Consider the following 17903-nt stretch of genomic DNA (forward strand, 5'->3'; position numbering starts at 1 on the left):
TCAGAGGTGACTGTGTGCAGATGGTGCAGACCTATAAATATCTGGGAGTGCAGCTGGATGATAAACTGGACTGGACTGCCAATACTGATGCTCTGTGTAAGAGAGGACAGAGCGGACTATACTTCCTTAGAAGGCTGGCATCCTTCAACATCTGCAGTAAGATGCTGCAAATGTTCTATCAGATGGTTGTGGTGAGCGCTGTCTTCTATGCGGTGGTGTGCTGGGGAGGCAGCATAAAGAAGAGGGACCCCTCACACCTGGACAAACTGACAGACTGAGGAGATCGTTCTTCACCCACACTATGTGACTCTTCAGTTCCACCCGGGGGGAGGTAAATGTTAACATTATACAAAGTTATTGTCTGTTATACCGGGATTTTTATCACTCTTTAATTTAATATTGTTTTTATCAGTATGCTGCTGCTGGAGTATGTGAATTTCCCTCCTCCTTGTGATCCTAATATGAGAAGGTGTGTCTTGAAATTAGACATGGGCAGTGAAAGTTGTTTCATTTACACTCTGTGAAGAGTTCCCTTTCTCCACCAGGCAAAATTTGACCTGTTTGTTCACCCTCTGGCCTCTGTGCTTCTCCAGCCCTCCCATGGTGCCTGTCCACACAAATTCCTGTAAGGGAACATTGTAAGAGCAAGACAGATATGTTCTGCTCTTGATGTTGGACCTTGTGACGTTCCTGCAGCCCTATTGCAGACGGCCGCTAGCGTCTGGCATCTGTTTGATTCAGGACCTCAGAGGATCGGAGGTTGTATAAAAATTGACATTTGTTTCAAATTCTTATTAGCTTTCAGTAATGTAACTCAAGGATGATATTATTAGGAAGAAAGTGATTATTAATAAGCCAGAAGAGAGCAATAGAGTAGGAAAAATGCAGGATTGGAGAAGTTTGAGTTAAGCCGAAGGTGGGGCATGTGTGATTTCTGTCACCTGCCCTTTTTTTAATAGTCCATTCACTTCTAGTTTCACCAAGAAATCAATCTCCTTTTTTTAAAGGAGTAATCTACCCAAAAATTATTTTGTATATGTTGCTTCTTCCATGTAGTTTGTAGTAATGACTGGGAAAAATGTTTAATCCTATTTCTATACAGAATGTTGATAACAAATTTTCTAATATGTGTGTCAACACTGGATACTGGCAAACAATATCAAAATGTCCATGAAAAAATGTAAAGCTACCAGTGTTGCAGAATCTGCTTGTCAGGTCAACCAGTCATATGCTTTCAATGTCCCAAATACATAGGAATTTACTAAAATATTGTTAAATGAACCACATTCTTGTGAATGAAAATGAAATGCACTCGAACACAATTGATCATTTAAATTGTAGACCTTCCTCCCGTTGTTATATTTATATTCATAGTACCTCGGGATTATTTAACGGCATAAGGTGAATGGTAAAGGTTTTTAAGATGGCCGTAAGAACAGCAATGATGTATGTAGCTGAGACATGGGCAGTAAGGGGAGTGCAGGAGAATATGTTGGATATGGCAGAAATGAGAATGTGGAGATGAATGTGTGGAGATACAAAAAGGGACAGAATAAGAATGAGACCTTTAGAAGTACAACAAAAGTGGGAGAGAGATCTAAGAAAGTACAGGAAAGTAGGTTTAAGTGGTTATGGACATTTGACGAGAAGAGAAGATGAATATGTGAGCAAAAGTGTGATGGAAAATGGAAGTACAAGATAAGAAAAAGCAGAGGTGGATGAATAAAGTAACAGAAGATTTAATGGAAAAGATGCTGACTGGGGAGGGAATGCAGGGGCGAGTTGGATGGATAAGGTTGATCCGGCACATCAACCCCACATAGAAGTGAGTAGAGATGAAGAGAAAGAAGTAGTCTGTGAAACTGCATGGCTGAATTGACCAACTTCTTTTTGAAACATCTCAGATATGCACAGATGCAAGATACAAGACAGACTCTTTTTCTAACGTTTTCACTCGCTTTTCTTTCATTTTTAATCTTTATTAGTTTCACATGTCTCTCCTTGCACGCTTTTTGTTGATATGATGTGAAGCACAATGTTAAGTCAGTGAATAAACTGTTACTGGGCTGGGCTGCTGACCAATTAAGAGAGGGGGGTGGGCCTTCAGTTTACAGTCCAGCATGTTCCATTTTCATTCAGGGCAGCGTTTTCCAGGAAGTGGTCATTTTTAACAATGTTTTAGTAAAAATACATGTTTTTGGGGAATTATGAGCCTTACGACAGGATGACTTGACATGTGGATTATGGAATATGAGTAACATGAGATTTTTCATGAATGTTTAAAATATTGTTTGCTGTTGTCTGATGTTGGTAATTATAGGTGCCTAGACTATCAGACGCTAGGTTATCCAAGTTCTCCTTGAAAACATGACATTAAAATTTTTTCTTAGCCATTATGGAGTAAAGTAACATATTAACAAATATAATTTTTGGGTGGTGTAATACTTTAAAGATTGCATTTTATTCCTATGGTTGTTTTAACATTTGAAAATAAAAAGAAAATAATAAGTCACCAAAAAAAGGTGTTCTGAAAACCTTTCCAGTAACAGGAGAGGAGCTATTAATAAGTAGAAGGGAGTTGTGCTTAGAGTTACGTATCAGGCAGCAGTTTATAGCACAGGATGGCTTTGCTGCAAGTGTGGAGGATTTTAGAGTCGCGTGGATAATTCCTTCCATTTACTTGGCTCACAAGACAGATGAGGTGAGATTTATTATGGCCACTGACCAAACTTAAACATTATTACTGTTATCTGAGGTTTGTGTGTATATTTTGAATGACATAGCACCAAGCAAAATTATTTAATTTACTTAATCTCAACTGAAGGAATTTGCAGTGTGGTTTGCACCATACACACAAACTGGCAACTGTTTGAGTTGTAAAATTTCTATTCTTTTAGTGTTTTATTTCATATTTTCTATCTATCTATCTATCTATCTATCTATCTATCTATCTATCTATCTATCTATCTATCTATCTATCTATCTATCTATCTATCTATCATATACACAAATGTTTATACATATACATTTAAATAAATACAGGAAATACAGAAACAGTTCTTGTATGCAATATAGCCTTTAATTGTAATTTTGATTTAAAACAATAAAATATATTAATTGTATTTTATTTTTATTTCTGTACCTGTGTTTATTTTGTAAAGCATTGTGCAGTGGTGTGCAAGTAGTCTGTAAAAGCAACTATAATAAATAAGGCTTGATAGATTGAGATATAAACCAGCATGAGTTTAAGTACATGTTGTTAAATTATAATTGAAGTGTAAATGTATGACTGTGTGTTGTGGATTTTGGAAGTTTGTGTTTTCATTTTTTTTTTTCATACCTTCAATTTGTATTTTTAACAGCATTTGTTAATAGATATATAGACCAGTGTTTCCCAACCTTGGTCCTGGGGACCCCCTGTGGCTGCAGATTTTTTGTTCAACCAGATTCCTAATCAGTGACAACACCTGATAGCACTGAGCTCATTTAATTAGCTGGTATTATTTTTCTTTTATTCTACATTCAGAAAAGCACAGCAGCATGATTTTTACATTTATAAGACATTTAGAAATATTTCTGCTTTTGTTATAGACTGAAATGCTTAACTCTCTTTTGTTGATTTCATTATATTTTGCCCTTTCTCTGCACAGTTTTTCCCCTTTGTTGTATCTTATTAATGACAATTAAAAATGAGCAGAGCAGACACGCTGGCAAACAACACGGAATAATCAAAGGCTGCAACTACTTTAGCATCAGACCCACTAATTAGTAAATAATGGATTAATTAAACAATTAGAACACCTAGAAAAGTAGAATGAAAATTAAGATGAAAATATTGTTAAAAGAAAAAAATACATTATTCTCATATAACTGCTTGGTACATTTTAATATATAATTTTTTTTTTTTTTACCAAACTTAGTTTTCTGATTTCTATATTGTTCCCAAAACACAGAACTTGGGAAATAAAACATCACTTAATTAGCCCAGGAGTCCAATTAAAAACAGACGTTGGTTGGAACAAAAACCTGCAGCCACAGTGGACTCTGAGGATCGAGTTTGGGAAACACTGACATAGATAGTAGTTGATTCCCCTCAGGAGGGAATTAGAATAGAATTTAGAAATTTAGCATTAAATGTAATGCCTTGTATTTCAAAGTAATTTGTGTACCCCCTAGATGTGTTATGAATTTGTTTTTATTTTTTAATTTTGTTTTTCTTAATGGTAACTCTTCTAGTTTTGGATTTGAATGAAGACAAATTCATATTTCATAATGTTTTGTGTTTATTGAACACATTGACTGCCACAGTAACAATAGATTAATTTGTTGTGATGCTACTATGAAATTAGTGTTTTTTTTTAATATACTAATTAAATGCATTTTATTATTGATCAAAACTCGCAAAATCATTTTCTCTAAAGAATCTATTTGAATTAGCTTGTAATTGATGGCATGGGACATTAAATTCTTGTAGTTGGCAGACAAACTGTTAACAAAGTAAATTGTGCTGCCATTTTTGGAGTGATTTGTTGTACAGTTGCTTGATAACAAACCAGTTATGTGCAGTGTTGTGACGTCTTAGGTGTGTCAGGGTCAAAGTTCAGCATAAACATGTCGGGGATATCCAAGATTGTGGATAAACTCGCACTGAATGAGTTGAAATCCTCATTTTGAAACTGTTGTACCAGCTTTCCTGGTTTAGAACCTTAGGCAGTGTGTTTTGATTACATTTTGACTTTGATTCTGTGACTTCTTTGTTTTAGTCCTCACTTTGTTTTCTTGGTTATTGTCTTGTCTCCTGATCATTTTTTATTCTTTACTGCTAGTAGCCCATTGTTAGCGGAACAATATGAAGCAACTTGGCTTGCATTGGCTAAAAATATGATCTGCACCTTGATGATTTTTTTTTTCATTAACTGATTGCTGTCTGTCTAAACCTGGCACGTATCTGTTGGCTCCCATTGTTCTGTTTCATCCTATTTATGAAGTGTTTGTGTAACTGATTGCTCACAAGCCACATATTTGAACTCATCCAACATGGAGCGTTTTCCTTCTGTCGCTCCCTTTCTGAATACAAGTAAAGGGCTTGTTGTACCCTGGCTGAGTCTGCTTCAGCCTACCAGCCCTTGTGTAGTCTTTTTTTCTGTCTTGACTGAATGTGTCCTTTATGAAGAGACCCTTGCATGATGTTGCCAAGTAGAATCCACTCAAGCTTCCTGCACAGAACCAGCTGTGTGCCAGCAACACAATGGAAGAAGGCAGCCATGGGCCTGAATGATTTGAAATCCTTTTGTTCCTTTGTAAGTACCCCCATTTGTTTTTCTGCAAAATATATGGCAGTAAATTCACCGGCTGCCAGGTGGGTTGTGTTTTTTTTTTTTTTTTTAAAAGATCTTGTACAGTTCAGGTGGTCAAAAAGTAGTTATGAGAAAAACGTATGTAAAGGCCTAAATCTTTGTGCAATGAAATGAAGAAAATTAGATTTACAAGGTGCTAGTTGGTGTATTCCTCTGCTTTTCTTACTGTCTTTTTATATAAGACCTGGCCAAATGTATTAGTACCCTTCCCCTATTTAAAAAAAGTGATAATTTTTCTATGTAATAATTAATATATTAATAACAAATAATTATTCCATATTCCATACTGCAGACACTTTGCTTTTGTTTTAGGGTTTAATATCTCTCTCTCTCTCTCTCTCTCTCTCTCTCTCTCTCTCTCTCTCTCTCTATATATATATATATATATATATATATATATATATATATATATATATATATATATATATATATATATATATATATATATATAATATAAAATGTCTGTCCACTTTTCACGAGAGAACTGCTTAACGGATTTAGATTGGGTTTTTTTTCTAGAATTTGCTTGAACATTCTGGTTGATTTTGCACTAAGTATCATAGTTCGCTTGCTGGAGCGATATATTCATGCTAATCCGAGAGAGAGGCTGCAGGCCGAGGGGAGGGGGAAGAGTGACGTCAGGAGTAGAGAGCTGGGCGGGGCCCTCCTCACTGTCCTGTGTCACTAATACGCAGGGGATGGCTAGTAATAAATATATAATAAATATCTTCTTATATAATATGCTATCGTGGCTGTTTGTCTGTCTGTCCAGAATTTTAAATCACCTGTAGCTCGCAATCCGTTTCACCTATGGACCTGAAATTTGGTACACATATACTATGTGACGTCTACTATCCACTTTCCGGGTGATGATTTTAATTACTCTCTTTATTTTTATTTTATTTTATTGTAGAATCAATTCTTGGCAGTGCACAGCAGGGTGGCCGTGCGGCGCATGTGTACGTGCACCGTTCTCATTCCCTACCACCTTCGCGGTCACTTCCCCTACCTCTTCATATCTTAAATCATTCTTGAGGCAGATTGAAGACTTAAGTGTCAGCTTAACTGAAAAATTAAGAAAAATGTACTAAATAATTGCAACACAAAAACTAACTTAATCAGTTTTAACGCGAAAAGATGCCGACGGAAGAAGAGAAGCAGCAGGCCACTAGAGTGGAGAAAAGAAGAGCTGCTCAGGAAACAGCAAGTGCATCAACCTCTGACCAAATGAATGGTAAACTTACAGAGAAAGAGGAGGAAAACTAGGAACGCTCAAGTCAAGTGGATTCACTGCACATTATCGTGCAGTGCGCTGTTACTGGTATGTATATATATATATATATATATATATATATATATATATATATATATATATATATATATATATATATATAAAAGCCAAATACCACTGACTCACTCATCATGAAATCACCCGAACCATGAGGACTTGAACTTGAAATTTGGAATGTAGGTTACCCTTGGCCCATAGGTGTTTGCTAAGAAATGGTTTTAAAAATTTCATGGTCCAAGCATGAAATTTCTTATAGTTTTTTAGACCCGCTTGTATGTCTGTCTGCTTTTGACGAGAGAACTACTTAACGGATTTAGATTGGGTTTTTTTCTAGAATTTGCTTGAACATTCTGGTTGATTTTGCGACCTCTGTCATTCCCTTGCGGTTCTGATTTATTTTTGCGAATCTGATAGACACGCAGTGCAGGGCAGGGCTCTCCTCACTCATTCGCCAGCTTCAGGGCGTTCCTTACCTCCAGTTAGGTAGCGAACGAGAGAACTACTTAACGTATTTAGATCAGGTTTTTTTTATAGAATTATCTAGAATCTACATTCCGGTTGTTTTTGCGACTTCTCACATCGCACTAAGAATCATAGTTTGTTTGCAGGAGCGATCTATTCGTGGTAATCTGAGACAGAGGCAGCGGGCCGAGGGGAGGAGGAAGCGTGACATCAGATGGAGCCGTGGGGGACGGCTAGTCTGGTATATAAATGTCTACACATTGAAATGTGTGTGTCTGTCTGTCTGGCCCAGAAGTGCGAGGCTACAGCATGAAGCTCAAAGAGCTGGCAAGGCGGCCCCAAGTTAATGAGTCTGTAAAAGAAAGAAGTACGAGGCTACAGCATGAAGCTGAAAGAAAGCAACTCTGTCACCAAAGTCAAACCACCGAGGAAACACAAACTCATTTAGCCGCTAATACACAAGTGAGGCGAGCACATCGGCAAAACGAAACCTCAGAGGAGAGAGAAACTCGCTTATCCGCTTTTAAAGAAGGGGGGTGAACATGTCCGCATCACGAAACCACCGACTCTGCATTTCAGTTTTTTTTTTCTGACGATATCAATAACTTGTAGGACCCCGGACATTTTACAGCACAGGCTTACACAGCTAGTTATTTAATAAAAGTAAAACATGACATCCACAAAAGTATTGGGACCGTTAAACTGATATTTGCTGGCACATTCTTTGGAGTCGAGCACTTTCTGCATCTCTTGATGAGTCTTTTTGCATCTCTGCTCCGGTTCTCTTAGCTTTGATGGGCCCCATCTGACAACTGGGATTTCCATAGATGTTCAATGGGATTCAAATCCAGGGCCTCAGAAGTTTCCAATGTTTTCTTTTCAGCTATTCTTGTATTCTGTTAGGTGGATGTTTTGGGTCTTTATCCTGCTGAAGGAACGATGGCCTTTGACTGAGACGGACAATAGATTTCTTCCCAGAATGCTGTGATAATCATTCCATTTCATCATGCCCTGCAGAGATTCAAGGCAGCTGGTGTCAGAGCTGCTTCATCTAACACAGCGAAAGGGGAAAAAGTTGTGGTGTAACTTAGAGATCACATATAAAGATGAAGATATTAATACTTTGGAACTGATGATAGATAGCATCTTTTTGTCCCCGAAACTCAAATAAAAGTAAGACAAACAAATAAACAACTGCAACCCCCTCATATATACACATAAAGACAGTACACAGGGAGGCCCCCAGTCACTGTATACGATACATAAAATTTGTTGTGTTTTGAGCTTATGAGCTTGTTGTGCTGCCCATCTAGGATGGGTTGAAATCAAAGTAATCGGCATAGACTTCAGTGTTTATGTTTGCAGTGCACCATGCAATGCATATGTCTCTGTTATAAGCTGTTTGGTATGGGATTTGTAAAAGCTGTGTTCATCTTTGTGATGCGGCATCTGTTGGAATGACAAATGCAATGCATTTTATTACTAAGAATGTTTGTGATGCGTTGTCTTTTGGAATGACCAAGAAGTGGCAACCATTCAGACACACAGACAGACACACGGCCACTTATCCTTTTATTAATGTGGATGCTGAGAAATCACCTCGGAATTATTTATTTATTTATTTATTTATTTATTTTTGGGTCTGGTCCCTTCTGCCTCACTGGTACAAGGAAACCTACACATATAATATACTGTTTGATTTTTCTTAATGTCTAATTATGTAAGACATTGAGTTTTTTGGGGTTTTCCCAACCCAAATTTTGTGCAGAAAAAATTACGCCCTTATCAGATTCAAGGCAGCACATCAACATCATAACATGAATGAGAGCCTCCTCAGTGTTTCATGGTTCTGTCTTCTGTGAACCAAGATCTGCTAGAACTTACCAGAAAGCTCTTAATTTAATTTCATTTGTCCCAAGCACATCTACCAATGGGACTTTGGCTTGCCAACATGCACTTTAGCAAACTCCCTTAAGGCTTTTGTTTTGTGTCTGCCTGTCAGAAGTGGTGTTTTCCTGGGTCTTCGGCCATGGATCTCACTTTCACTCTGACAGTGATGAATGGTCTGACTTGACACTGCTGGACCTTGCTTGTTCTTAGAGGTCAGCCTGAATGAATCTTAATGTTTTCATGGGCTCTTTCTCCACCATGTGAACTATCCTTCTGTTCAATCTGAATGAACTTTCTGATGTGGAGCTGCAGGGGTGCAGGAAAGGGCATCCTAATCAGCAGCAAATAACTAACCTGCTGTGCGCTGTTTCCCCTGCTATTCATTAATCAACTGAATTTCTTTTTATCTTTTGTTAGAATTAAGAATACCACCTTCAGTCAGCCAGTCACAGAAAAGTGAATGCAGCGCTGGGTGACTTTCAGTATTTACAAAGGAGATGCAGATTATAGGAATGACCCTGCTGTCCACCAACATGCATTCATGGGAAAGCCAGTGGTTAGATTAAACAGGTGTCCATTAAAGACCTGACCTCCTTGTTTAACTTCAGAGAAACTTTATAGGCGGTTAGGCTGCCAGTTCAAATGCCAACCAGAATTGTTGCTGACTGACTGTGTCCAACTTGGTGTTATTAATCCTCCTCACTGTTCCTTTCACTGGAAGTGTCGGGAGGGGAGACAGACTGCTTTTGTAAGTGACTTTGCAACAGCTGCCAATTGCATATGACCACCCGAGTTTCAGCAGTAATATTTGTCATTCCCATGGAGAGGGCAATCAGCAGTCAGGTGGTTTCAGAGCTGTCTGTCTGGATCTGAATGTCACATCGGCTTCTCTAGGTTCATGTTGAGAAAGATGAACTTGGCTGTTACTGGATGGCTTCATCTAACACAGCGAAAGGGGAAAAGGTTGTGGTGTAATTCTTAGAGGTCACATATAAGGGTGAAGATTTGATAACTTTGAAACTGATGATAGATAGCATCTTTTTGTCCCTGACATTCAAGTAAAAGTATAACAAACAAATAAACAAACAACAGCAACTCCTTCACATATACACACAGTACATAGAGAGGCCCCTGTCTCTGTATACAACACATAACAATTTGTTGTGTTTTGAGCTTGCTGTGCTGCCCATCTAGGATGGGTTGAAATCAAAGTAATTGGCATAGACCTCGGCGTTAACGTTTGCAGTGCACCATGCAGTATGTGCGTCTCACGAACTGCAGGTCTGACATTGTGGTCAGCAGCATAGGAGCGCTGCAGGGGACTGTACATTCTCCGGTCCTGTTCAGCCTATATACATCGGACTTCCAATACAACTTGGAATCCTGCCACGTGCAAAAGACGACACTGCTATCGTGGACTGCATCAGGAGTGGGCAGGAGGAGGAATATAGGAACCTAATCAATGACTTTGTTAAATGGTGCGACTCAAACCACCTACAACTGAACACAAGCAAAACCAAAGAACTGGTGGTGAATTTTAGGAGGCCCGGGCCCCATGATTATCAGAGGTGACTGTGTGCAGAGGGTGCAGACCTATAAATACTTGGGAGTGCAGCTGGATGATAAACTGAACTGGACTGCCAATACTGATGCACTGTGCAAGAGAGGACAGCGCCGACTATACTTCCTTAGGAGGCTGGCGTCTTTAAACATCTGCAATAAGATGCTGCAGATGTTCTATCAAACAGTTGTGGCGAGTGCCCTCTTCTACGCGGTGGTGTGCTGGGGAGGCAGCATAAAGAAGAGGGACGCCTCACGCCTGGACAAACTGGTGAGGAAGGCAGGCTCTATTGTAGGCATGGAGCTGGACAGTTTGACATCTGTGGCAGAGCGAAGGGCGCTGAGCAGACTCCTGTCAATCATGGAGAATCCAGCCATCCACTGAACAGGATCATCTCCAGACAGAGGAGCAGCTTCAGTGACAGACTGCTGTCACCGTCCTGCTCCACTGTCAGACTGAGGAGATCGTTCCCCCAACACACTATGCGACTCTTCAATTCCACCCGTGGGGGGGGGGGGGTAAACGTTAACATTATACAAAGTTACTGTCTGTTACATCTGCATTGTTATCACTCTTTAATAGTTTTTTTTATCAGTATGCTGCTGCTAGAGTATATGAATTTCCCCTTGGGGAGGGAGGGATGGATGGATGGATGGATGGATCTATCTATCTAGGCTTTGTTCTAAGCTGTTTGGTATAAGATTAGTAAAAACTGTGTTCATCTTTGTGATACGTTATCTTTTGGAATGACAGAGAAATAGCAACTATACAGACTCACAGACAGACACACAGCCACTTATCCTTTATTAATGTGGGTGCTGAGGATTTATTTTTTTTGGTCTGGTCCCTTCTGCCTCACTGGTACAAGGAAACCTGAACATATAACTTTTCTTAATGTTTAATTATGTAAGACATTGAGTTTTTTGTTTTTTTTTCCCCCATTTTTGGCCTTCTAGACCTGAAAACCCAACATTATTAGGCCATTTTTGAACAATATTTTATGCAGGAAATTGCACCCTTATCATAAAGAGTGAACCAATTTGTGTGTTTCAGCAAAAGTGATCAGAAGGATTTGAAGTTGTGCAGGCCACATCAACCGACCACAAGGGTTCACCTCCAAATGGGGTACAAGTGATCATAATGATCCATTTTTTTCAAAGTTTTGTGAAAAGGAGTATCAGCAATATAGGCATGTGGAGTGTCATTTTATGCTGTTTCAAGGTTGCTGATCATGAATATGATAACATTTTAATTTTGTACTTTCCAATACATTAACCTATCGTCTAGGAGTGAAAGCTTTAAGTAAAGTCAAGTTGGGGTGTATGCACCGGTACAGTGTGTCGCTGCACCCGCTACACGCCGAAACAACTCGGGATCCCGGTTGGCAACCCCCCAGGCAGACACGGGTCCAGTCCCACCCTCCTGAAATGACCCTCTATCTGCCGCAGCCAGGTGTTACGTGGGCGACACCTTGGCTTGGTCCTGCCACTCGGGTCCCCAACAGTGAGGATCTTACAAGCCAGATCACCCTCGGGGAAACGCTCCACATGGCCGTAGTGCCGTAACTGACACTCCCTCACAATGCAGGTCACGTGCCTCATTCAGGACTCCATGAGCAACACAAAGTCAAACCAACGGTAATCAAGAATTTTCTGGAGAGACACAGTGCCAAAGGAGCCCAGTCTTCGTCTCAGGTCATTGGATAGCGTCCATGTCTCGTAAACATATAGCAAGACAGGTAGCAAAATTTTTGATCTCTGATTTTTCGACGGATCTCGATGTTTTAGGGTCCCCCGATACCGAAAACATTGATATCTTGATGATGGGTGTGTGCCTGTCTGTGTGTCAGAGTTTCGTGAGGATGGTCAAGAGCTAAAATGCCTGGACGGTAAAATACCAAACTCGAAACTTAAGCCTGTTATGAGATGACGATGTGCTAATTAGTTTTTGAGCCAAATCGTGCGAGAGAAAGTGATGCTCTTGAGGAACCCTCAAGTACTGTAATTTTGCAATTTATTAGTAATTCTTCTCATCAATTGCTATCATAATGACCTATTTTATGATCAGAAAGATCAGCACCAGAGCGGTAAATAATTACTGAAATGTTAGAGAAGAGTTCGGGTAACTTGATTCATAGGGCACAAAGCCTACTGACACTCATGTTCGAATTTTTGATATTTGATTCTACACTGGTGATCCTAGCCCTCTAATATTAGACACTCCCAGAAGATTAAAAATGACTGCTTTCAAACATAAGCATGTTTAAAGCCAGTGATTTCAAGTAGGGTGTTTATTTTTGACAATTTACTAGAGATCTAGTCCTCTATGGACCTCAATTAGGAGGGAAAAAATTAAACATTTCGGTAACACTTTAGTTTCGATGTAGAAAGACCGTAACAAAGGTTTCTTTCGATTTTAAGGACATTTAAAAAGCATCAGTCAAGTGGTTATTCATCTGAACAATGTGGCCTACCAAAATGGCTTTACTTTGGAATAGTCAGAAGTGTCTTGAGTAAGACAGAATACTGTATTTCTCTTGGTACTGCATACATTAATATTTGGCCGGTGAGCCCTTCATATTCATAAGTAATTTTACAAGCATATCAAATGCCCACTGCACATAGATGAATAAATACTTTTACCAATGCTTTGTAAGTGTCCTTAACACCAAAAGAAGCTTCTGTTAAGGTCTTCTTACTTAAGAGTAAATGTGTAATAGATGCAGTGTTGCAGTACCTAAACTAAAGTGTGTGATATATGACCGGCAGTTTATCCCAGCCAATACTCCCACATCGCTAGATGGAGCTCTCCTTGCAACATGGAGGGGCCCCGAATTCCAGCAGGGCATCATGGACGTTGGAGTTTTTCTTCACAGCCCTGCTGGATGCAGTGGGAGCCACCAGGGGACGCTGCAGGGAGGAACAAGGAGTTATATTTTCCATAAAGCCCAGAAGTACTCTCACAGGTACGGAAGAAACAAAGTACTTCCGGGCTGACGAAAAGGAGTTTTCATCTGACCCGGAAGTGCTGTGAAATCACATGGACTGAGGGACAGAAGCACTTCCGGGTTAGGGACTATAAAAGGACTGTGGGATATCCCAGCAGTGAGCCGAGTTGGGAGGGCGTGGAACGGAGCTGCTGGGAGTGGAGGAATAGTTATTGATTAGTGTGGTGTTATTCTTGATGTATTATTGAGTATTGTGGAGTGGAGGTGCTTGGTGCACAGAATTGTTATAATAAAGTAATCTTTGGACTTTTACCTGGTGTCTCAACGTATTGTCTGAGGGTTCAAGGGGTCAACAGCACCCCTATCTGTCACAAGTGTTACCCAAATTTCAATCACAATTGACAATATGTAGACTTTAATTGTTTGCATTGAAGCAGACATTTTAATATCTCAAATATCTGATGTGACTATTCTTGTGTATTATGCACTTCTACATTAAGAAATGTAATTATTTACTTCATATGAACATCCTGAATAAGGGCGGCTTGTGCTAATTCAGATGTTTTGAAGTATTCTATAACAATTAGTCAGTAAAGCATACAGGACTGGGTCTCATTCTAAAGAAATTGGATTCCATATCTCTTACCCATTCAGAGATCTGAGAAGGAAGAAAACAATTAGAAATTTTTAGTTGGAGATATTAAAGTATTGAAAAGGTTAGCAAATACATCAGCATACTTAATATATATTTGCAGTATCCTCTCTTATGACTTTTTGTGCCCAGTGGTACATAAGGCAGAAATGTGATGACACCAAGCAGATTTGTCAAGTGCCAGCAATTGCGCTTCTGTCCCATTCATGCCTAGTAAGTGAAGGTCTTGACATTAATATTTTGCACCCAGGTTCATTCCTCATCTGCCTCGTCTGCGTTTTCTAGGAAGGGCCCACTGCATAGCTTGTTTGGGTAGTCCGCTGTTATAGCTGTGTAAGCCTGTGCTGTAAAAAAACCCAGGCTCCTAGAAACCATGGATTCTTGCACTTCAATCAATCAATCGCATCGGTTGTGCATTAGTGGCTAAGCGAGTTTCTCTCTCCTCGGAGGTTTCATTTTGCCGATGTGCTCGCCTCGCTTGTGTATTAGCGACTAAGTGAGTTTCTCTTTTCTCCGTGTTTTCACTTTGGTGACACAGTTGATTTCTTTGAGCCTCATGCTGTAGCCACACACTTCCAGGCGCAGATGTTTTTATAGTATACTAGTTGTGAAAGCCCGTGCTATAAAAAGCCTGGGCTCCTAGAAAATATTGAAATCGACAGAAAAAAAATTGAAACAGAGTCGGTGGTTTCGTTTTGTGGACATGCTCTCCCCCCTTGTCTATCAGCAGCTAAGCATGTTTCTCTTTTCTTGGCGGTTTCACTTTGGCGATGGAGTCGCTTTCTTTCTGCTTCATGCTGTAGCTTCGTACTTCTTCCTTCTTCCGACTTGTTAACTTGGCACCGCCTTGCCGGCTCTTTGAGCTTCATGCTTTAGCCTCGCACTTCCAGGCCGGCTAGACAGACAGACACACCCATTTCCATACGTAGACGTTTTTATAGTATAATTATTTAATATTTTAATTCCTACCCACACACACAAGTTTGTACATACTTACATTGATTCTCAACAGAGGCCTCAGTGGCACAAGGCAGTGAACAGCCATGCGTAGAGCACCAGCCCATCACAGGGCCCACTCATGGGCCCACCCACAGTTACACTAACTTGCGGTCAGTTTGAGATCACCGATCAACCTTTATCATGCTTGTCTTTGGGTATGTGGGAGGAGAACCCACAAAGAGAATTTGAGAATAATGTAAGCTTAACATAGAAAATGACCACGCATGGGATTTCAATCCTGGGTTAAGAGTAAAATTTCTGAGAGATTGTATGATGATAAACATGACATGTTTAATTGCTGTCGTAATTTGTTCAGCTGAATGTAGGAACAGTGCCTCACTAGAACTGGTGTCTTTAGACTTCCATTCTTTGACAGTTGTCAGTTTGTTGCATTTTCTGTCCCTTAGTTCGTTTTCTCCACTCATCAATGTCTTCTCTAAAAAGCAGCCTTTTTCACTTTGTGGCTAAACTATTTTCTCTTTTATGTAGGATGTGGATGACTCAAATGTTCAGTTTCATTTAATCTGATGATCTAGAACTGACCTACTGTGTCTGTGTTGCTGTCCATGGTGTGGGCCCTTAGCTTTACTATCAACACAGTGCAAAAGTCGATTTTCCTTCACTCCTCTTTCTTGGTGCTAGCAGCTTTTAGCCTTGTGTTACCTTGAAGCTTCATAGATGGTTTCGATTTACACATATTGTATGAATGTATTTGCTTCTAAGTTTTAAGAATCTTTCTTTTTCTTATAGCTTTCAAACACTCATTATTACAAGCAATGAAATGCAACAAATTAGAAGGGTGGAATGTATGATTTTTGCTTCTGAAAATAAATATTAGTGAAAACAACCTGGAAAATTTACAAGTGAATTTTCAACTCTTAAATAGTTTTCAAGCAAATAAAGAGACAACAGAGATTCGATTGTTTTTGCCTTTATTTTATTATCCTATCTCGATGAACTCTTTGGAGTGATCTGCAGATGCTATAGCAGAGTTGCCTGAGAGATAAAAGTCATAGTGATAAAAAGTTTCTTTTTTTTTTATCTCTGTCCACTTGAGTGTCTTTTTTCGTCGAGTGGCCACAGGGTTAGACTGGAGAGTGAAAGATTGCAGTTTCAAATTCCAACAAGTCATATGTTCTGGAATGTCCTCAGTAAGCTGCTTATTCTTTTCGTACCTTAGCTGTGAAAAATGTACAGCACACATACTGTAATATCTTGCTGTGGGAACAGTGCAGGTGATGAAACATAATCCATATAGTAAAAGATGCAAATTAATGAAATGTCCATAGTTCTGTTATGGACAAAATGTAAAATGGACTTTAACATACACTACACTTACTACTCTTCAGCTTCTTTGATTAAAAAATAACATCTTAAAAGGCATAACTTCTTTTTCCATATTAATAGAAGGATAAGTGTCTGTGTGTCTCTTTCTCTCTGCATGTATATCTGTGTGTCCATCTTGTTGCTATGTCTCTATCATTCCAAAAGATGGCGCATCACTAACATCTTAGTGTGAATTTCCCCTTGGGATTAATAAAGCTATCTATCTATCTATCTATCTATCTATCTATCTATCTATCTATCTATCTATCTATCTATCTATCTATCTATCTATCTATCTATCTATCTATCTATCTATCTATCTATCTATCTATCTATCTATCTATCTATCTATCTATCTATCTATCTATCTATCTATCTAGTAATAAAATGCATTGCATTTGTCATTCCAACAAATGGAGCATCACATGCTTTTACGAATCCAGTACCAAATGGCATATAATAGAGACATGTGCATTGCATGTTGCGCTGCAGATGTTAACACTGAGGTCTGCGTTGATTACTTAGATTTCAATCCATCTTAGATGGGTAGCACAGCTAGTATAATGAATATGAAAGACAAATCGGCTTACCTGATGTGTTCTGCTTGTGGAAAACACCTAGAAATAAAGACTCATAAATTATAAGAACATAAGTACAGTAGTGCCTTATATTTCTTACTTAATTCTTTTCAAGAGGCCATTTGAACTCTGAATTGTTCAAGTCCGAATCAGTTTTCCCCATTAGAAATAATGGAAAGTGAATGAATCTGTTCCCAGACCTTAAATAACACCCATTTCGATAAACTTGAACAGCAAATACACATAATTTAAGGTAAAAATAACACAATTAAACATCCTAAATAATGAATTAAAACATGAAAACAATAAATAAAATATGTAAGTACTGTATAATAAAATGAAAATTGCATATACTGTACCTTTAATGAGGAGTGGTGGTGTCATATATAATAATAAATATAAAAAAAGAAAAAAATTACTTATATATATATATATATTAGTTAAAGAAAAAACATTTCCTGTTTTCACATAATGCACTTCTACTCCCGGCAATATATATATATTTATATTATATATTTATATAAATATATTTTGCTGGATAATATAAATACCTGTATATATATTTTGCCGGTAGTAGAAGTGCATTATGTGAAAACAGGAAATGTTTTTCTTTAACTCTTGGCTCTTTTTATGGTAATAGATAGCTTAAAAAGTATTTGTCCCTAAGAGGAAATTTGGATTTTTACAAAATCTCTTTAAATAAATATCTACATAAGTAGATAGATACATATTTACACTCACAGCAGAGTGACTGAAAAGGAAGAAAAATTTAGAAAGAAACAAAAGTTCTGATTTATCAGTCCCAGTCCCATTGAGGCACTGTACAGGCATATTGCTGTT

The 17903-nt window shown here is 38.6% G+C and overlaps 1 protein-coding gene across 4 annotated transcripts in view; it reads left to right on the top strand.

Moving 5' to 3' along the window:
- The first annotated feature begins 2625 nt into the window (after positions 1–2625).
- trak1a (trafficking protein, kinesin binding 1a) overlaps positions 2626–17903 on the top strand; it is a 294945-nt gene continuing 279667 nt past the window's right edge. Inside the window, exon 1 of one of the 4 annotated variants that reach the window (XM_051935640.1) lies at positions 2626–2701. In XM_051935640.1, coding sequence (XP_051791600.1) covers positions 2697–2701 — 5 coding nt within the window. In that variant the 5' untranslated portion in view covers positions 2626–2696. The remainder of the gene's footprint in view (positions 2702–17903) is intronic. The other 3 variants (XM_051935637.1, XM_051935638.1, XM_051935639.1) reach the window with 3 other exon arrangements.

Source organism: Erpetoichthys calabaricus, chromosome 13, assembly GCF_900747795.2.
Source record: "Erpetoichthys calabaricus chromosome 13, fErpCal1.3, whole genome shotgun sequence".
NCBI lineage: Eukaryota > Metazoa > Chordata > Cladistia > Polypteriformes > Polypteridae > Erpetoichthys > Erpetoichthys calabaricus.